Source organism: Stegostoma tigrinum, chromosome 1 (assembly GCF_030684315.1).
Source record: "Stegostoma tigrinum isolate sSteTig4 chromosome 1, sSteTig4.hap1, whole genome shotgun sequence".
NCBI classification, from domain to species: Eukaryota; Metazoa; Chordata; class Chondrichthyes; order Orectolobiformes; family Stegostomatidae; genus Stegostoma; species Stegostoma tigrinum.
Window position 1 is genome coordinate 96691324 of NC_081354.1, and position 22824 is coordinate 96714147.

Below are 22824 nucleotides of genomic sequence, written 5' to 3' on the forward strand. Positions count from 1 at the left end.
GACTCTAATTCCTGGTTTTGCTTACATTGACACTGACCTTAGCTGACATGACTTACTATTACCTGATATGGATCTCACTTCCGTCTGGGTGATCTTATTTTCACTGTCCTTGTTGATGCTTTGCATTCATATTACGTTGACTCTGAACAGTTTTACTTCCCCATTCAACCACACTATTCTGATCTTGTTTCTCACCTCTTTTCTCCTGATTGAAAACCTGTCTTACTCTCCGCTTCCTAGTCACCTCCATAACCCTAGTCCCAATATTTTTTCCTTGCCTACGTTCTAAATGCAATCCATTCCACTTTCCCTCATTCAACTTTCATTTCCTTCTTAAACAGACTGCAAATGCCCATGAGCAATGAACACCCACTGATATATTTGAAATTTTGATCTCTTACGTAATATTAAAATATTTGTGCAGAATTACAGTTAATGAATCTCCAGATTAGTTTTGATTAACAGATGATCAACGTTAATAACAGGTATTTTTCAGGCAAATTGCCAGAGCTTGTAGATACAGGAAATCTGCTGCCTTGTGCCATCCTCATACATCACTGTAGCTCATTTGCAAACTCAGTTATATCCTTCACATAACTACATCAAGGTTGACCCATCTGTTGCTCTCTGCTCTTCCCTCTAGAAGAGATCCTGGTGAAGTGGTCCTTTCAGTAACTAATTCTCACTCAAAAGTTTAAATTGTCTAATGCAAAATGGTGGCAATTCTGTAAAAGATAACAAAGTGTGAAGCTGGATGAACACAGCAGGTCAAGCAGCATCTCAGGAGCACAAAAGCTTTTGTGCTCCTGAGATGCTGCTTGGCCTGCTGTGTTCATCCAGCTTCAACACTTGGTTATCTTGGATTCTCCAGCATCTGCAGTCCCTATTATCTCTGATTGCAATTCTGTAAAGTCTGGAATAGAATAGTATAGGAAACATCAAACCCAGAAGACTTTACAGGCCATAAGACAAATGACGAGGTATTTGAAATTGTAAGAGCAGGAACAATGCTAATGAATGAGATCCAGAACAGTAAATGGTACTTTTTTGCCCATTTGATCAGAAAAACCTACAGGATCTCTTCTAGAGGGAAGAGCAGAGAGCAACAGATGGGTCAACCTTGATGTAATTATGTGAAGGATATAACTGAGTTTGCAAATGAGCTACAGTGATGTATGAGGATGGCACAAGACAGCAGATTTCCTGTATCTACAAGCTCTGGCAATTTGCCTGGAAAATACCTGTTATTAACATTGATCACCTGTTAATCAAAACTCGTCTAGAGATTCATTAACTGTAATCCTGCACACATATTTTAGTATTACGTGAGAGATCAGAATTTCAAATATATCTGTGTGTGTTCATTGCTCATGGGCATTTACAGTCTGTTTAAGAAGGGGAAAATAATCTGAAAAATACCCTTATTTAACACATTTTGCTTAAACTCACTTTCCCACCTCACTTCCCTGAGCCAAGACAACAAAATGGAATTGTTAAGAACGCTTCCTCTGTGTTAGTTAAGCCAGACTTGTATCAGTGGACTCAGCTCTTCATTGCCTGGTCTGCTGAATTAGGTCTTTAGCACTTGACAGGGATATATGCTCAGTGTTCCTGGAGCATGAACCTGCAAAACTGAAGAACATTCACCTAACTATTTAAACAAATTCTTCTTAAAAGCAAGTGAGTAATTATTATAATTATTGTTGTATATTTGATTTTGAATTTGATGCTGGGGTTTAGACTGTTCCGTCAAGCAAAATCTGAGCATGTATACAAAATTTCATTTAATGCATGACTTAATAGAAGAAGTGTCATAGTCTGAATTTCCTCATCCAATATGAGTCACACAGCATGAAGTGTTCAAATCTGACTTGTCTAGTGCTTGTTAGACATTTGGACAAGTTCAGAGATGACAAGTGATCTAATTTAACCGGTTTAATTTTTACTTCAATTTTCATCAAACAGAACACAGGTAATAGATAATCATATTGAAATTCACTGAACAGAACAAATCCATTTTCATTGATCCCTGCTTTGTGCGTTCTTTTTCGATGAATAATAGTCGCTGGCTCTTGGAGAATCCTGTTCCACTGTACATTACAGCATTTAAAAGGCATTTGAACGCGTATATCAATAGGAAGGTTTAGAGGGATATGGGCCAAATGCTGGCAAATGGAACTAGATTAATTTAGGATATCTAGTTGACATGGGCAAGGTGGACTGAAGGGTCTGTTTCCATGCTGTACCGCTCTCTTGATATCCCACCAGCCTTTCACATACCAGCAAAAGTCCCATTGGGTAAGTTGTGCACCATTTAAAAGTCTGATTGGGCTGCCATCTAGTGGAATGTTTGTAGAATTTCATTTTTTAAATCGCTGATAAGAGGCCAGTTGACTGATTACAGTAATAAGTAAACATTGGATTTGCAGCATAAGAAATATAATTAAATATATCAGAATCTTCTATAATGCTTCATGAAATGAAAAGAGACTTTGAATTATTCAATTAACAAAACAACTGGACCGAATTACAGAAGTCTAAATCACACAATACAATAGCCCAAATAGGGAAAAATCACCCAAACCAATACATTAATGAAAGAGAGATAATGGGAACTGCAGACGCTGGAGAATTCCAAGATAATAAAATGTGAGGCTGGATGAACACAGCAGGCCAAGCAGCATCTCAGGAGCACAAAAGCTGACGTTTCGGGCCTAAACCCTTCATCAGAGAGGGGGATGGGGAGAGGGAACTGGAATAAATAGGGAGAGAGGGGGAGGCGGACCGAAGATGGAGAGTAAAGAAGATAGGTGGAGAGAGTATAGGTGGGGAGGTAGGGAGGGGATAGGCGAAGACGGCGAAGTTCTGATAGCGCAAGCTGTTTCTGAGTTGAAGTTGTGGGCATCCTGCTTGTACCTGCAAGACAAAGGAGAGAGAAGGCATCTGGCCAGTGATTAGAAGTGGTGTCTGATGAATGGCACTCAGCAGGATTAATGTGAGAGCTACAGCGGTATGAAGAATAGTACGTTCTGGGTTGGCAGGGCATAAATGTCTTGACATCCCTGCAGGAGTAGCCCTGATCTTCTTCTGTGAAGACAGGATTCAATCCACACACTGGATGAGCAGTCTGAAGTCAGGCACACCTCCATTTGTCCTTGTGCTTTCTGCCCTATTACGGGCTATTTTCTCCTGGAATGAGTGAGAGGAAGGAAGGGATTGAGTGAGGCATAATTATGTAGCACAGCTGTTAGTGATGTTACAGATAGTCAAAAGGTGATGAGGTTTTCCAAGGGAGTGAGTAGGCAGCATAGAGTCCATGCAAGGTTAGTGGTTTGGGAGACTGGGATGGGTGAGAGTAAAGGAAAATGATGCAGGTAACAGTGAGTGGCAGATGATGAGAGATGTGTGAGGTAGCAGAGATAGAGTGAGTGTGAGATAGCAGAGAGAAGAGTGTGCCACTTAACCAGGAAAAGTGGAGTAGAGTATTGAACTTTTTACAGTATTGTGGCTGTCCCTCCACATTGCAAAGACTGTACTGACATGGATGGCAATGCGGCCTTCTCAGCTGGTCATCTGGGAAGAGAATGGCCCTCCTCTATCAGTCCTCTGTGCCAGCCCTTCCCCCAGCACTCTGTTGGAAAATCATGGTGCCACCTTCTCAGTCTCTGGTATATTTATCCTGCCGGTCTGTTTCCAAGCTGGGAATCTTTGGAATGCCAGTGTCGACCAGATCCACAGCAGCCTTTTAACCATGGCGCAGAAGCAAGGGATGCTGGTCTTTTGTCAAATATCAATTAAGTTATATGTTGTTCCGGGAACAATACATGGTGAAATGGGGTTTGGACTGGAAAAGAGGAATGCAACAGAAGCAGGGCTGCGAGTTAATGAGGTCAGATACGGTGACAAGTCTCGCTAGATCTCACAAAGTGAAGCCCTCCCAAAAACATAACACAACTGGCACGTAGTAAAAAAAAACTATGTTCAGCCAATAAGGAAACTGATATTCAACTACTTCAGAATCTTTCAAAATGCAGGGGTGTCCTGAATGAATAATTAGCAATGCAATTCGCATCTTGAACTTCATAAAGAGAGGTATCAAACACAAAAAAGAGTGGTTTTCTGGGCTACTTCAGAGCACAGTAAAGGACCAACCAGTTAAGATACTGTTGCCATATGTTGGCCAGACCAGGTAAAGACATCGGATACACTTTCCCAGAGAACATTAATGAACTTAATGGGCTTTTTAATGACATTCATGATGTGGAAACGCCAGTGTTGGACTGGGATAGAGAAAGTCAGAAATCACACGACTCCAGGTTATAGACAACAGGTTTATTTAAAATCACAAGGTTTCAGAGCACTGCTCCCTTGTCCTGAAAACTCATGATTTTAAACAACCCTATTAAACTGTAACTTGGTGTGGTGTGACTTCTGACTTTCATGACTTTCAGCAATGGTTACCATTATGCTACATTTTCATTCTGGCTTTTCTTATTGAGTTTCAATTCTTACCATAACCACCAGAATATTAGCCTGGGATTCTAGAATTCCAGTCCAGTGACATGATCAGTACTCTACCACCTGCCCTGTAGTTCCTGGAAATTGAGTATATTTTTAAGGAATATTATAAAGTTTATTTGTGAACTGGATTTATAGTTGTATTAAATGTAAAAGGGCAATGCTCTGTTCTGCCTTTTAAGTTATAGTTATCTCAAAATTACTTTTTTTTAACTCAGTAGTGCTTTTAATCTGGTTGTTACAGTAAGAGTCTTAAATTTGAAATCGGGCCTTGCCATCCTTTTAGCTCCCAAATGGAAAGTTCAAATTTTTTTTTAAGAGTGATCCATTTTTACAGTGATCATAACAATATTGAGGTAAATTTTTGTCCTCAGCATTCGGACAATAACCGGGGAAGCCCATCAGCTGCTCAGTTCTCATCCCATTAATTTCACTGGAATGGGAATCAGAAATTCTGAAGTTTGGACGTTCCATTCATCAAATTAATGCTCAGGTGGTGACAGAGATCTTCCCCAATGTATCAAAATATAAAAGGATCGAGTCATACAGAGGAAATGATCATTCAACCAGGACAAACCAAATGGCTTATCCCTGCTCCTATTTATTATGTTCTATGAGTTTACTTCACAAAATTACTCTTTGGTTGTGAAGAATTATTAAACATCAGAGCCCTTCAGTAGATTATAATGAATCCATAAAAATTAAAATTCATCCAAAAACAAATTGAATGAATTGATCAGCTACCTTGGAGTGGGGGGAGTAGGCTTCGAGCTTTTCTGGGGGGAGGGCAGTAGAGTAAAGGCCTCAACCTTTGGGCAGACCTTGACTTTAGGGGTGTGGAGGGAAGAGAGAGGTGGTGACCCTCAAGTTAAATCAGCGCCAGTCGTCCCTCAGGGAGGGGAACAAGCAGCCCCGTGAAGAGAGGACAACTGAGCTACAGCTATCCTTATCTGGGCTGGATCCAACATCACCAACAGGAGTGCTGATCTTGAGGAGCAGGCACTTTTTTAAATGAGCCATTAAACTGAGTCCCTTGTTTTGATCCCACAGTGCCATTTTGAAGAGGAGCAGTGCCTGATCAATACTTCTCCTTCAAACTGACGTGACCTAATGTCAGATTTATCTGGCCACTCTGATATTGCTGTTTGTGGGAGCTTGCAGTGTGTGAATGGGGTGCTTTGTCACAAGAGTGACTGTATTTCCAAACAGTTCCATTGATGATACCAGCTGCTTTCCCAGGGCCTAGCTTGTGAAGGCCACTCTACAGTTGCAGCAGAGACCTGGGAAAGGTCTTTGTTTTTTCAGGCTGAACAGTGAAGGAATCAGGGCAGCACGGTGACTCAGTGGTTAGCAACACTGCCTCACAGCACCAGGAGCTCAGGTTCGATTGCACCCTCGAGCGACTGTCTGTGTTGAGTTTGCACGTTCTCCCCGTCTGCATAGGGTTCCCCTGGGTGCTCTGGTTTCCTCCCACAGTCCAGAGATGTGTAAGTTAGTTGGATTGGCCATGCTAAATTGCCCATGGTGTCCAGGGAGGAGCAGGCTAGGTGCTTTAGCCATGGGAAATGCAGGGTTACAGGGATTGTGTAGGGGATGGCTCTGGGTGGGATGCTCTTCAGAGAGTCAACATGGACTTGTTGGGCCAAATGGCCTATTTCCACACTGTGGGGATCAGCTTTGGTGGTCTAGATGTAATAATGTCAATGCAGTGATACCTTTGTTGTTTCATAGGGACTGTTTGGTGAAAAATATGGCAGCATTCGGCTGCCTGGGGAGGTTGAAACTTCTGAATTTGAAATGATACTGGATGCTGCTGTAGAGGCGCAACTGGACACAAAAATCCTGGAGGACTGTTATTGTAGAGATGAAAACTCCGTTCCACCAACATACTACCTCAAACCCAAGTCTGAAATGCTGAAGAATTACCAGAATACGGTACAGTTTTACAACATTCTAAGTGTTTATAGTACTTTAATTCTTTACCTCAGTTTCCTGTGAATATTTTCATAAAATATTCCTTTTTGAATTTTTTGGAAGTAACTCAGAGTCATAGAGTCATGTTCAGCAACTTGTCCGTGTGAAGCAGATATCCTAAATTAATCTAGTACCATTTGCCAGCATTTGGCCCTCATCCCTCTAAACCTTCCTATTCATATACCCATCCAGATACCTTTTATAAATGTTGTAATTTTACCAGCCTCCACCAATTTCTCTAGCAGCTCATTCCATACACACACCACCCTCTGTGTAAAAAAGTTGCCCCTTAGGTCCCTTTTAAATCTTTCCCTGTCACCTTAAACTTATGCCCTCTAGTTTTGGACTCCCTTACCCTGGGAAAAAGACCTTGGCTATTCACCCTATTCATGCCCCTCATGATTTTATACACTTTATTTGGGTACTCCTCAGCCTTGAATGCTCCAGGAAAAACAGTCCCGATTTCTTTAACCTCTCCCTCTAGCTCAAATCCTTCAAACCTGGTAACATCCTTGTAAATCCTATACATCTGCAACATGACCTTCCAACTCCTATACTGACCAATAAAAGCAAACACACCAAGAAGCCTTCTTCACTATATTGTTTACCAGGGATTCCACTTACAAAGAACTGTGAACCTGCTGTCCAAGGACTCTTTGTTCAGCCACACTCCCCAGGACCTTACCATTAAGTGTATAAGTCCTGCCCTGATTTGCCTTTTCAAGATGCAGCACCTCACATTCATCTAAATTGCATTACACCTGCCATCTGCCCATTGGCCCATCTGATCAAGGTCCCATTGTATTCAGAGGTAAGATTCTTCGCTGCCCACTACACCTCCAATTTTGGTGTCATATGCAAACATACTAACCATTACTCCTATTTTGCAACCCAATTATTTAAATAAATGACAAAAAGCAGCGGAGCCAGCACGGATTCTTGTCGCATACCACTGGCCACAAGCCTCCAGTCTGAAAGACAACCCTCCACTACCAGCCTCTGTCTCCTACCTTTAGCCAATTCTGTATCCAAATGGCTAGTTCTCCCTGTATTCCAGGCGATCTAACCTTGCTAACCAGTCTACTGTGCGGAGCATTGTTGAACGCCTTACTGAAGTCCGTATAGATCACGCCCACTGCTCTGCCATCATCAGCCCCCTTTGTCATTTCTTCAAAGAAATTAATCAAGCTCGTGAGACATGATTTCCCATTGACAAAGCCGCATTGTCTATCCCTAATCAGTCAATGCCTTTCCAAATACATGTAAATCCTGTCCCTCAGTATCCCTTCCAACAACTTCCCCACCACTGATGTCGGGCTCATCGGCTTATAGTGCCCTGAATTTTCCTTTCCATTTTTCTTGATTAGTAGCCGTTTGTCAGTGCATGGTTTAAGTGTAATGTCGTGTTTGAACTGTGCTGCTATAGAAATGCCTATTCGAAGATGATGTTGGTACAGAACAATTTTCTGTAAGTCCATCCACAGTGATGCAGCTAGCCTCAGTGATCTTCCTGGCTCATGGTGAACATTGGTCTTTGTGTTCTGTGACCTTGGTGTTTAGATTTGCCGATAAACCATAGAACCAAAGGCACCTGTGATAAACAGATCTTTGGGTCTATTACATTCTAAAAGAAATTCCTTTTGGTTCCTAAACAGCCTACTTTCCCCATTTTCCAGACAGACATACAAATCCTTCCAAAAGGACTAGATTTACTTTAAAGACAAAAAGAGATTCAATCCTAAATAAAAAGGACATGATCAGATGGACAATTCGGAACCAATAGAGAGACTATCTTCAATTGTCAAATTTAACTTTTGACCTCAGCAGTCACTTAGTGTCACTGTTATCATGCAATGCTGCCAAAGGGTACAAACTGGAGGGATCTGAGCCCAGCCTTATCCTTTGTTCATACATGTGCTTTTAAGAAAGGTCACTGAAGGACAAGAACTTGTAGTATTTACCCTTCGCCTCATCAATATAATTTGAGATCAGATGCTGTTTTCATCCCATAGTTCCCACTGAAACATCAGTGCCCCCAAACCATTTTTGCACAGGGTTTTTTGAGTATTTTGTTCTGCTGCACTGAAGCAGTGGTTACTAAGGCTGAAATTTCAGAAACATCTCTAGGTGGATGAGGTCAGTAACAAACTGTATTTCTCTTCCCTGTAATCTGCCTTGAAACTTCTTCTAAATGTTTCTGGCAGCCATCACGTTTAAAATCATCTGCCAAAATTCATATCAAATCCTTCTCTGTTGGTCCAAAATACAAACTTACAACTCTTGATTCTTGCAACCAAGACATTCTCACAGACAGCCTCGTAACGTCATTTCCTTGCAACAGCTAAACACAATACATTGCTGCAAACAATATATCCATGATTGGAATCTTCACACCATAGAATGACCTTTCTGTCTTTAAAAAGAGTTGTTTTGGTACTATGGCCGGGGTGAAAACCTGACTAAGGGACATCAGGAATCAGGAAAGATAGCATGGATTGTGAGGTAATAGCCTGTACAAGGAGAATTGGGATGTCGCAGAAAGGAATAGTATTTTGCAATGACTATGTGGCCAAGCTTTTTTGAGGAGATGGATGGAGGCTACAGATTTAAAGAACAGAAAAGTGTCATCTGAACAGAGAAAATCATTTAGGATATCAGTTAATACAGGGACCAGGAAGGATTCTGGGCGATGAACAGCTTTGGGGGAACATGATAAAGGGGAGTGGAAGTCAGTCTCAAGAACAAGATGAACTCAGAGAGTATACAGACAATAGGAGAGAACTAGTGAAAGATGTAAATTCAAGGCCAGGGCAGAGGTAAAGTGTAGCTGCGATTTAACTAGGTGAGGGTGTAAAATGGAGGGACCCAGACAAGGCAGCTGTTCAGAAGGATGACCTTTGTGGGAAAGAAGTCCATGTTATTTTTGAAATGATGGTGGAAATGATCTGGGAGAGGGATTGAAGGAAATGAATTCCATTAAAGAAAATAAGTCAGGAGTTACCTTTGCATTTCAGTATGATCTTAGAATAATGAGCATTTTTAGTGGTATTTAGAAGTGGGAAAATTCCTTTTAACTCTCAGTACACACAGTGTAGTGATTATGCCTGTCAATCTGCAAACTACACACACAAAGATCAGTTGCCTGCTGTAATACATGCTTCATAACTTGTAATGTTCTTTTATGTTTTATATTAACCAGCCCTTTGTATTACTCAGTCTCTGATGAGCAATTGCTATCACAAACATGACATGGTGCGCAGCAGTGGAAAATATTGCACTGATGAGGCCTGTCATGCTCAAACAACTCGCAAGCGAGTTATGTACGGATGAAATGTGTGGTCTACAGTTTTAAATCATGCTAAAGTGCCCGAGGCAACCCTCAATGTTTTCGTTCATGACAGCGCCGAAGAGAGTTGAAAACATCACTTACTGTAAAAATCCCTGTCGAGAGGATAGTTTAACTTACTTGAGAGAGACATGCTCTGGATCAATAGCAAGTAAGAGAACGTCAAAAGCACGGCAGTAAATTTTATCAGAATTCAGCTAAGCGTCAATTTTGGCATGTTTTGAGGCAGATTTTTCTCTGTAAGCCTGAGCTATTGCTATTCTCAGAAACTCACCTCAGCTCATCATACTGTCCTTCTTGCCAGAGTGCTCACCACTGCCATGATCTCTTTGGTTTCCCAGCACCAGCCACGGGCCAGGTGTGTCATATTGGTAGTGTCCATCACTGTGTACGGAGTGGGAGGGAGCCAAAAAAGAAACACTTTCTCAGGGTCCATAGGTAGCATGGTTGATTCATTGCCAATACCAGGGCCCATTTGTAAATTCATTTGCTGTTTAGGTTACTCATATTCAGTTTCATCCCATCTTAGACCCCTGTCTATGGGAATATGATTCAAACCCTAATGTCGAGTGTACCCGAACATCTTCTCATGTTCAATGTGGGGCCATCACATACTCGAAAGCAGTCGAAAACACTCACTTCTATTCAACACCAGCAGAAGTGAGTTTAAAAAAATATATATTCTGTATCTGCATCTGGAAACAGACACGGACTGCTCTCCTTTCAAGCAGCAACAGATTTACACTCAATGGCTAATTGTTGCACCCAGCTCGAGTCAATTGGAACAGGGTGTCAATTAAATCCTGTCTGGCTTGTTATGCCTGACACTGCAGTACGCCAACATTTTGACAGTAATGGTCCTCTTGTTCAACATCCTCACCTTTGTCTTTGGATGACAGCTGCCACTCTTACAGTTCTTCATAGTCCATCATATCCCCTCTTTGCCTGCTTCAGTTGGGCAGTGTGCAGCATGCTAGGATTATGCAGCATGTTCTCTCTGTTCAGTACTGCAAGACCGCATCCCCACCTTCTCCCCTGTCAGACTAACGCAAACACTGGAAGCGCAACAGGCCTGTCATCTGCTCCACATGGCTCTTGTGGAAGAATGTGGTCCATTGTATGTACACTCAGGCTCAGTTGAGGATTGCATGGCCGAGTCATCAGCCATGGTTTCAGAGATTAGCCCTTTTCTCCCAGTAACTGTCCTTGTAAGGCATCTAGCCCATGATGATTTAGCATATTCCCCCACACAGTGGGACATGGAATGCTGCGAAAAGAAGGCCATGGACCTTCGACATAGAAATCTTATCCTGATGAATGCAGCACAAGCCATGTCATATAAGCATATGACTGTAAGTGCTAAATGATTATTGATACATTATCACCCATCTCCCACACCATTCAAGAAAGATGGGACCGCAAAGAAGAGGATGTTGGCAAATACAGTGCAAGGTGAGAGGAAATCAGCTTCATGCCATTGTGCAACCTATGAGTTCTTGGATTTGACCGTTCAAGCCACTCATCACACTGACTTGAAATCTATTGCTGTTTCTTCACTGCCGCTCTGTCAAAATCCTGGGATTCACTCACTAAGCACATTGCGGGTCAACCCACAGCAATGGACAACAGCAGTTTAAGGAGGCAGCTCGCCACCACCTTCTCAAGGGCAACTAGGGATGGGTAATAAATACTTGTCCAGTCAGCGATCCTGCAAATAACACAGTAAAGATTAAATTAATCCTTAGGCAGGTGTCTGTCTACCATCGCAAATCTTTGTCCCTGATTTTTGCTCCTGAATTGGGTAGCAAGAGTCAGAACATCTCCATACCAATGGCAAGGATCTTGTCTCTGGAAAGGTTGGTTGTGGAATGCAGTTGGGTCTACTTGCCCCCAGATGAAGAGAAGAGGCAGCACCAAAGCTGCAGCTATCAAACTGGGCTGGTTCTCCTCAGTCCTCCAGGACCTTGTCCCAGCTGCTGTGTTAAAAATAGTCTTCACTCCTGTCAACTTTCACCACCCTTCAATCTCCATGCCCCACCAATGCCAACTGATAAGGCCATGTGCCCAGCCCACTTCCAATGGCCCCTCCTCCCTCCATGCAAGCCCATGCCCCTATCTACTCCCATGGCTCTTATTGTTTTACGCCAAATGAACAGCAACTCCTGACAATTTTGATAAAAGGCCATCAGCCTGAATTGTTAGCGCTGTTTCTTTGCACAAATCCTGTTTTTTTTTCAGATTTTATCATTTATTTGAGATTTCCAGCGTCAAGAGTATTTCGTCATGCCAACGCATTACAGCCACCAAGTCAGCTCACCCATTATCCATCATACTCAGACCGCTCGAGCTATTTTAAGATGAAAAAAATGTCTAAATATCTGTTAAAGCATATACCATAAAAACAAGACTTTTTATTCATGAAAAGCCATTAAAAATATTTAAATTCCCAAAAATGCACCTCCTCTTATAAAGTACAGCTGATCCTCATTTTTCTTTTCCTGCGTTTGGGCATCACCAGCATTTGTTCTCCATCCCTAATTGTTCTGGACCTGAGTAGCTTGCACTGCCACTTCAAAAGTTAGGAGTCAATCACATTTACTATGGATTTGGGGTCATATGAAGGCAAAACCAGGTAAGGATGGCAGATTATTAAACCAGAGAGGCTTTTAAGTCACTCAGTGATAGTTTCGTGGCCACTATTATTACGATAACTTTTTAATTCCAGATTTATTTGTTAAATTCAAGGTGTGCCAGCTGCCAAAGTGGGATTTGAACCCATGTTCCCAGAGTATCAGCTTGAGCTGCTGGATTACTAGTTCAGCAATATTACTGCTGTACCACCATCTCCGCACAACAATAAACTCTTTAACCTGTTAATCAGACTGTGAATGGAAGATCTCCAACTGACGTAATGATGAGAACAAACGTTTCCTCAAGTAGTTTGTATAATTTCTCAATATACAAATTGTGTGCTATTTTACTGTTGTCTTGAGTTCCACTTCCTCTTTGTCCTGTTTCTGGACTATGTATCTATCAAGTGCTATAATTTACATCCTATTTCATAACGCACACTTTTGCATCAAACAGTGATGCAAGTATAAAATATCAATGACATTTTTACTGCCTAGTATTCGTGTAATATTTTAGAAATACATCAGCATAAAAGTTAAGCATTGTCTCCCTTTCCTTTATGCTATTTAACAAACTACTTTTTGTCACATACCCAACTACTCAATTCCTTAAAATAATCTTGAGAATCTCGAAAAAGCTGGTATTAAATTCTTTGCTTTCCAATTCTCTCAATCCCTTTGCATATTGGAGATGCAAACAATAGATTAGCTGCCAGATCATTAACCCACATTTATTAATAGTTTTAAGTAGGTTGTGCTACAGTTTGTGAATTACAAGATGTAGATGACGTGTAGCTTGTCGTAGAATAATTCACACCACTGAAGGATGTCCTTCAGCCAAGTGAGTCACACTGATTCTCCATGGAGCAGGTCAGTCAGACCTATTCCCCACTGTAGGCTGTCATCACTTGCTCAAGACGTGATGAGAGGCCCATATTGCTTCTTCCAGAGAAGATTCACAGAGCTACACGCTAACCAGGCATCTAAGCTCTGAAGTTCCAGACCGAGGTCGTAGTGAAAGGTGAGTACAATGTTTGGAAGCAAGAGCAAGGGAGTGGCTTACATTGGGAAACTGCTTCTGATGGCCAGTCCTTCAATAAGGCACTGATTTCCTTTGACTAAGGGCCCCCCAGCCAAACACCCTTTTTCCAAAGTGACGAACTGCCTGAATGGTTACAGCTATCTAGGATACTGCTTCCCACTGACGTGAGCCAAAGACCTTAACTAGTCCTTAATTGTCCATTTTACAGCCTGAATTAATGGCCAGGATGCAAGATTAATCATGGATCTTCCTGCCCAGAAGTTAATTCTGGAATAGGAAGGAAGGATGTTCAAGAGGTGACTAGATACAGCACTTGGGGCCCATGGGATCAAAGGTTATGGGGAGAAAGCAGGATTAGGCTATTGAGTTGGACGATCAGCCATGAGCGTGAGGAAAAGCTGTGCAGGCTCAAAAGACTGAATAGCCTCCTCCTGCTCCTATCTTCTGTGTTTCTACGTTTCTATAATAAAATTGGATGTCTCTTTCTGATATTTCTAACAAGACCATTTCAAATAGTTTTTGTATTGTGTAGAATAGTTTGTATTTTCTTTTTGCATGTTCATTTGTTAAAACAGATTGGCAGCCTCTTGTGAATATGTTCGGTGACTAACATTATAGTAAACAAAAGGAAAACTAAAACTATTGTCTATCAAGTCCACTCTCACTCAGGACCTGAACTGAATTTAGTTGTGCGTTTTCCTGTTTTTTGTTGGAATGTACCTAATACATCTCCTCCTTAAAGATCATTAACCATATTGCTCCATTATAATCTCTCCCATCATTTCATTGCCTCTCTTTTTCCTTTGCCACTTTTGATGTTCTGCTTTATATTGTTCTACACTTTCCTGCAGCAGTAGTCTCTTAGTCAAGTGTTACCACCCAGACACATGGTCCACTTGGCCTATCTCATTCCCTGGCACAAGATGCAACAATACCTTCCTTCTGTTGTACAGTACAAGGGAGTTCTACGGAACACAGTCCAGAAATTCTTCTCCATCCTGATTATTTAACATCATCCCAATGAATATAACCAGCGTCATCACTCTGTTAAGTTCAGTCATATGCTTAACTTTTAATGTTCTTCTTCAACATTAGAGCTTTTGGGCAAGCTTCATAGGAAGGTCCAGCTTCCTTAGGTTATACTGGAATGCAAAACAATGAAGAGCAGAGATCCACACATTACAATCAAGTACATGATGTAATGTAGTATATTAAGTACTATTTTAACTACTGACAGGTAGCAGAACCTATTTTATTAAAAATGTTAATTTATTCTTTCATTTAAATTAAATTTCTTCACAGTCACGAACATAAAACAAGTTACAACAGACTCCCTATGCTGCTTCGTATATCATTGTGACACCATGTTAAGAGTCTTTTTTGATTTTAAGGTAATTTTCACTTTATAGGAGTGAAATTTAGTCATTACTAATTACTTTGTATTAATCATAAGAAGATGCATGTAAGTAGCTTAGTCAAGCTTTCCAACAGTTTAATTTCTCTCTTACTGATAAGCATGTCTCACAACTCACGCATCAACCAATACAACGCAGGCTACTCTTACAAATTAATGGAAAATTTGCACTAAATCAGTCACTTAAATGTTTATTCCGATCATCGCCGTTGCAATGTGGCTGCATTGTATAAGTAGCTCTCAAACCTGTGGATCTCTACCATCTAGATAGACAAGGACATCAGGGGTATTGAATGCCATCACAGGCATGGTTCCCCTCTGAATCACATAGCATGCGGACTTGGAAATTTATTTTTTTTTTATCATCCATTACAAGATCTTGGAATTCCCGATCAGATTCTCTGTACCAGCAGTTCAAGAAGTGATCTATCAAAACTTTCTAAAGGGAAAATGGGCATGGACAATGAATGCACACATCCCTTGAACAAATAAAAGAAGTAATATTTTCACTCTGTGTTCTATAGATACATACATCTGTAAATTCTCCCAATGACAACAAATGGACAAAAATATCAGAGGAGATCAAGAACATTTTCAAAACTGCTGTAACCTTACTGCAGCAGCGAGGGACAATGAATAGTAGCAAGGCCAGGAAGTATCTCTGCTCAGGTAAGAATGTTAGTTCGCTTTTCATTGTCACTTCGAAACACAGGCTTTTGAAAGATACGATGAAAGCAGTTTTATTAAGATTAGGAACATACATTATAGAATACAAAACTTAAATGAGCAATATTGGTGAATTTATCTCAAACATTTAGGCATATACAAGTTGACTTTCATTGATTTATCAAATATGAACATGATACTGTCACAATCTTGCCCAAACTGTCTGAAATCTGCTAACAGCAACAATTACACTGCCTAAGGCAGCTTCTTCAGCACTCTCCTGCCTTCAAACTACAATTCTTCTCCCAGCAAACATATCTCCAAATAGGTTGAAACCAAAGACAATGTAGCCTGGGCTTAAATGATTAATCTGACCTCTTAGTGTCTTTTGAATGCTTTTAACCTATTTTGTTTCAAACACCCTCTGGACTGCTATGACTGCAAGTTTAGCTAATGCCACGTTCCCAGCTAAGTCAGCTGCCTGCTATTTTTATAGCTCAATCACTTCTTTTCTGATCTAAAGAAGCATGGGTAACCTTGTAAACTGCCATTTGTTGTAAGTGTTCTGCCAATTACTAAAGCCCAGCATTTTAATTTCCATATCTGTTAGCTGTTACTGTCTTAAAGCAGCGTGATCATAATCTTTAAGTGCACAAAACACTGTTAAGGTGTTTCAATTGTATCTATCCCATTTTTGACTGTTCTCCTATAATTCCTAATAAATATACTAAAACACTTGAACCGTGAACTAGATAGTCACAACAGCACACTGATTAGCAGCCTATTGTTTTTTTTTAAATATTTGGGGAAAAAATTACCGTTCTCTGTCGGAAAGGTAAGCAAAAATTGCCTTGATTACTTGTGTGAAGCTGCTATATCCACATCTAGGTACTGACGACAAAACTATTGTGGCTTTTCCACATTCCACCCTGATTCATTGTTATGTTTGCTTATCACACTGGCACATACTTCTGACCCTCCCAAGCCCATAGCAGGGTGTTGAACATGCGGGAACAAGGAAATAGCCAACTGAATCCTGATACAAGACAGTGGACACCTCCATCAGTGGATTTGCGCATATCTTTTCTTTGACGTGTTAGTTGGTGGCATTGGACAGCAGCAAGACTGAGCCGTGTGCAGAGAAGCGGCAGCAGACGGCATTTCCCAGCCATTGGAGGTGGCGGCACTAGCAGTGGCGAAGCTCCTCCAGGGGTTGGAGGCAGCGGCAGTGGACTCTTCAAGTTGGCAGCACTGACCAAGCGGCATTTCAGAGGAGGGTGGCAGGAGTGGGACTCTTGATGTGGCGGCAGTCTGGCCTGGCCATGGAGCCAGTGATGCCTGGTTTCTGTAGGCCCATAGAAGGGACTGCTAGCACCATCGAGATGGCAGCAGAGCCATGGACTCCTGGTTGAGGGCAGAGTGTGGGTTCAGCGTGGGAATCTTTGGCTGCAGTGGTGAGGTGCACCCAGTGCAAAAGAGATGGTGCCTATAGAGTGGTGACTCCCACATTAGTGGCTCAGCACAGACAGCAGCAAAAACAGTGGAGGGAGAGGTGGCTGTGCAGGTGTCATGGGTGAGCTGACTCAGGACTCATGGCAGAGGTGGCAGAATGAAGATGGACTCCCTTTCAGTTAGATCTATTTACTCTTTTTATTCTTAAACTATTCAAAATGGCGCCAAATTGTGGGGACAGTTGAAGCTTTTCACTGTATTTCATTGTACTATTCACTGTAAAATTCAAGTGACAATGAATCATTCAAATTCAAATTCAAAAACAAAATCACACTCACACTGGGTTCATTTGGCTACATTAAACTTGTCAAGATGGAATTGACATTTTGTGAATCATTCTGTTCATGCTGGTATAAACACAGTTAACCCTTGACCAGAGTATTGGAGTCACATTTCTCCCACTTGTTTAATCAGTTAGTTTCCTTCCTTGTAATGTGTTGCACTGTCATGGTTTCACATCAGAAAGTCTGACAGATTATGGTGTGATTTTATATTAGCAGAGGATTTTATGTTTAAGTGTGTGTGACCAATAGTTCCAAGACATTCTGCAAACTCTTAAAGGTATTTATGGGCAAGAGACTTTAAATTATGTTAGTAAAGTACATCATTGACAAATATATTAACTTGTTATAACCCTTTACTCAAAAGATATTGATATTGGCTACTCTTTTATTTTAAGCAATCGAGGATGAGTTTGAATTTGCCCTGGGAAACCAAACACCAGCATTTCTAAGGAAGTGCGTGTGTTACATCAGGAAAATTGCTCATATTGACCGCCACGTTAAGAACCCAGATATGAGCAGATACACAGATGTCATCGAGGTCAATGGAAAGCTTATAAGAGACCCCGTTGCAAATGAAAAGCTTGAGAAGCTCAGAGATGAGTTCATTCCTATGATTGTTGCCTCATCCAACTTAAGAGTATACACATCGATTACCCACTGCAATATGAAACTTGGATATTCAGAGGAAGTGGAGAATCACTACGTTGAAGGTCTTTGTAAACAATTCTACGATGATATGATTGACATTATCCAGTCTACAGTTCAACAAAACTTTGATATTGAAACAGATGCACTTTATGATGAGGTTCTGCAGCACTTGTCCCTTTGTAAAATGTACTCGTCTCTCTATCAGTACCAATGTGAGGCTCTGAATCTCATACACAAGTATATACTGCCTTGTAAAGCAGGACATACAACTCCACTTGTTGTCTATGGTGGACCATGCACAGGCAAAACACTTCTACTGGCAAAAGTTGCAGAACAGGTAAAAGCAGTTTATCAAAATGCTTTTAATATTTGATGGTTTTACTGAATCAATCAATATCCATTTATGTAATCACAGTTAGTCCATGTCGGCTTGAGAGAAAATAAATAGTGAAATTGCCTGGATACTGAACATAAATGGGTTCCATGTTCACCTGTCACTTTTAAATCAGGTCAGGGTAGTGTAAATCTTTTTCACTTATCTATATTGGGAAGAGGAGTATTGGGTCTAGAGTGAGGGAAGAATGGATGATGGGTACGGAGCCAGGACTTAGGAGAGAGAGGTGGGTGCCAGGTCAGTGTCAGGGAATGTGAGTGGTTTGGGGGAGGTGTGCCTCGGAATGTATGGGATAAGTATTTGAGGGTTTGTGAGCTAAGTATGGAGTCAGTTGAATTGTTACTGACGAGTTAGACTATGTATTTTATTGCTTAACTTGTCCTGAGTATTTGTTTAATTAATTGAATCTAAACCCTGCAAAATGTTTGATTTAAATGGATACTTGTGGAAGGGCCCAAGTATAGACGAACTGCCCAGTGGAAACTTCAATTTGCAGACGCAGTCCATCAGAGTCTGCTACAATGGGAGTTCCAGAGCATCCCCAGGCACAACTCCTGACTACGCTGGAAAAACAACAGTCTGAACTTAGGAAAAGAGATAATGGGAACTGCAGATGCTGGAGAATCTGACGTTACAAAGTGTGAGGCTGAATGAACACAGCAGGCCAAGCAGCATCTTAGGAGCACAAAAGCTGATGTTTTGGACCTAGACCATTCATCAGAAAAGGGGAATGGGGAGACGATTCTGAAATAAATAGGGAGCGAGGGAGAGGTGGACCGAAGATGGATAGAGGAGAAGATAGGAGGAGAGGAGAGTATAGGTGGGGAGGTAGAGAGAGGATAGGTCAGTCCGGGGGGGGGGGGGACAGGTCAAGGGGGCGGGATGAGGTTAGTAGGTAGGAAATGGAGGTGCAGCTTGAGGTGGGAGGAGGGGATAGGTGAGAGGAAGAACAGGTTGGGGAGGCCGGGACGAGCTGGGCTGGTTTTGGGATGCAGTGAGGGGAAGGGAGATTTTGAAGCTTGTGAAATCCACATTGATACCATTGGGCTGCAGGGCTCCCAAGCGGAATATGAGTTGCTGTTCCTGCAACCTTCAGGTGGCATCGTTGTGGCACTGCAGGAGGCCCAGGATGGAGATATCATCTAAGGAGTGGGAGGGGGAATTAAAACGGTTCGCGACTGGGAGGTGCAGTTGTTTATTGCGAACCGAGCAGAGGTGTTCAGCAAAGCGGTCCCCAAGCCTCCGCTCGGTTTCCCCAATGTCGAGGAAACCACAATGGGTACAGTGGATACAGTATACCACATTGGCAGATGTGCAGGTAAACCTCTGCTTGACGTGGAAAGTCATCTTGGGGCCTGAGATGGGGGTGAGGGAGGAGGTGTGGGGGCAGGTGTAGCACTTCCTGCGGTTGCAGGGGAAAGTGCCGGGTGTGGTGGGGTTGGTGGGGAGTTTAGAGCAGACTTCCCACATCAAGCAGATGTTCACCTGCACATCCGCCAATGTGGTATACTGCATCCGCTGTACCCGTTGTGGCTTCCTCTACATTGGGGAAAACCAAGTGGAGGCTTGGGGACCGCTTTGCAGAACACCCACGCTCGGTTCGCAATTAACAACTGCACCTCCCAGTCGCGAACCATTTTAACTCGCCCTCCCATTCCTTAGACAACATGTCCATCCTGAGCCTCCTGCAGTGCCATAATGATGCCACCCGTAGGTTGCAGGAACAGCAACTCATATTCCGCTTGGGAACCCAGCAGACCAATGGTATCAGTGTGGACTTCACCAGCTTCACAATCTCCCCTCCCCCCACTGCATCCCAAAACCAGCCCAGCCTGTCCCCGCCTCCCTAACCTGTTCTTTCTCTCACCTATCCCCCCCTCCCACCTCAAGCCGCACCTCCATTTCCTACCTACTAACCTCATCCCGCCCCCCCTTGACCTGTCCGTCCTCCCCGTACTGACCTATCCCCTCCCTACCTCCCCACCCATACTCTCCTCTCCACCTATATTCTCCTCTATCCATCTTTGATCTGCCTCCCCCTCTCTCCCTATTTATTTCAGAATCCTCTCCCCATCCCCCTTTTCTGATGAAGGGTCTAGGCCCGAAACGTCAGCTTTTGTGCTCCTGAGATACTGCTTGGCCTGCTGTGTCCATCCAGCTCCACACTTTGTGACCTTGGGAAAATCTGTGCCATTGTTTTCTTTTAAAAATGCATAACTCTGAACATTCATGCCAGTTTAAGTTGTAACATTTCAAGTCATTGATCATTCTTTTATCAGACCTTGAAACATTTAGAAATGTAACAAATTTAAAAGAAATATTCAGGCAAGGAAAGTGCCAGTTGGCAAATGGTGCCATGTTAGTAGGGGATATGATGCCAGAAAGAAGAGTGTCAGAGTGAAAAATGTATGGGAACCATGAAAGTGCTCTGGCACATCTCAATGTAAGCTTGGGGAATAGTAATTTATCTTTTGATCAGGTACGTTGCAGCTGTCTAGATTTAATATCGACATCAGTAACTTCTAGTCATAACAAATGTTTTTGTCTTTCTTTCTGATTTTTGAATTAATGGCAGCTGTTGATAATTTTCTGTTTGTCTTGCTTACACATAATCTAGATGAGATCTTTTTATTCTTTACTTTGCTTCTACCGACTGAGGTGGTGCACTAAAAATCGAGCTATTCGAAAAGTCATACCAAATGTGATTTTTTTTAAGTGTGCACTGTATTCTGGTTTACCAGACTTTCAAACTAAGGTTGATATAAAGCATAGATTAGGGTTCTATTTGAAACACGGATTGTTATTTGTTGCAAGTAATTTTACTATAGCTCCAGGTAAATAGATAAAAGCCATTGGCACATAGCATTCGTAACCAAAACTCTAAGCACCTCATAAATTCCCCCTTACACACTCACACAAACAAACAAACACAGAAAATAGATTATTGATAGAGGTAGAAAAACAACTGGAAGGTTAACTCAGGGTCTTTGTTTCCCAGTTCTGATGTTGAGACCATCCTACTTCAACTAGCCAGGCCTTAAGTTGTCTTTCTCTGGAAGTTTCCTGTGGGTTATAAGAAGTATAGAGCAACTGATTCACTTGGAAAAGGTCTCAGATTTACCTATTTAAAAGTCACCATTCACTGCAACTGTTGCAGGAAGAGTAACTGGTTTTCTTCAAGTTAAACTGAGTTCTTTTCTCTGAGCAGAGGTCAGGCAGCGTCTAGACAGAACAACAGCATGCCCTTCTGTGCCAAACTCTCTCTGGGTATCTGTGTCTCTGTAACTTGTTTCCACATCCACCCTGCTCAGTTAGATGTCCATAGAATGGCTACAGTGTGGAAACAGGCCCTTCGGTCCAACAAGTCCACACTGATCCATAAAGCATCCCACCCAGACCCATCCCCACCCCCCTGTAATCCATATAATCCACATATCCCTGAACACTATGGGCAATTTAGCATGGCCATTACACCAAGCCTGCACATTTTTGGACTGTGGGAGGAAATTGGAGCACCCAGAGGAAACCCGCGCAAACACAGGGAGAATGTGCAGACTCCACACAGACAGTCACCCAAGACTGAAATTGAGTCCAGGCAACGTGAGGCAGCAGTGCTCACCATTGAGTCACCATGACGCCCCGCACTCTGAAATCATCTCATTATTCATAGAATCCCACCAGTGTGGAAACAGGCCATTTGGCCCAACAAGTCCACACCGACCCTCAGAACATCTCACCCAAACCTATCACATCCCACCCAGACCCATCGAAGCTGAGAACCAATGGCTCCTAATTGCCTGTATGTTGACGGAACCCATAGTCACAAAAAACGAGTTCACAATAGGTATTAGATTCCTTGCCACAAAATTATGAACCCAGTTTTGTAAAAATAGTTCTTTTTCATTACGGTCCACAGTTTCTAAAGACACAAAAATTAAAAGACAGTCGTTATAACTTTGGCCATTTAATCTATCTTGCCCTGCATTGTATTACAGACCTACCGATTCCTCTTTCTTGTCACCGTTTCTCTTTCTCTGCCTCTGTACTTGTTTAAAATCTGCTATGTCTCTAACCATTTCCAATACTGGTAAAAGGTCATTGACCTAATGTTAACTTTTGTTTCTCTCTGCCAATGCTGTTAGACCTGCTGAATTTTTCCAATAGTTTCCACCTCAAGTTATCTTTTAGTTTTAGTAACCATGGACACCAATTGTTTTTCCAACACATTTATTGTTTTGCTGTCAACAATCATGAGGCATTCTAAAGATTTTATTATCTTTCAGGAAGATAAATTAGCACAGTTGCATGTAGTCCAATCTGTACACTGTCTATAGGTGTACTTGAGGATAAGCAATGTTACATTATAAAATATTATACAAAAACTGCAATAAAAGCT

The 22824-nt window shown here is 41.9% G+C and overlaps 1 protein-coding gene across 1 annotated transcript in view; it reads left to right on the forward strand.

Annotated features, from left to right (window-relative positions):
• The window catches only part of LOC125466017 (NACHT and WD repeat domain-containing protein 2), a 108453-nt gene that overhangs the window by 74329 nt on the left and 11300 nt on the right, over positions 1-22824 (forward strand). The window contains exons 4-6 of the mRNA XM_048560144.2: positions 6250-6453; positions 15449-15593; positions 17782-18371. Coding sequence (XP_048416101.2) covers positions 6250-6453; positions 15449-15593; positions 17782-18371 — 939 coding nt within the window. The remainder of the gene's footprint in view (positions 1-6249; positions 6454-15448; positions 15594-17781; positions 18372-22824) is intronic.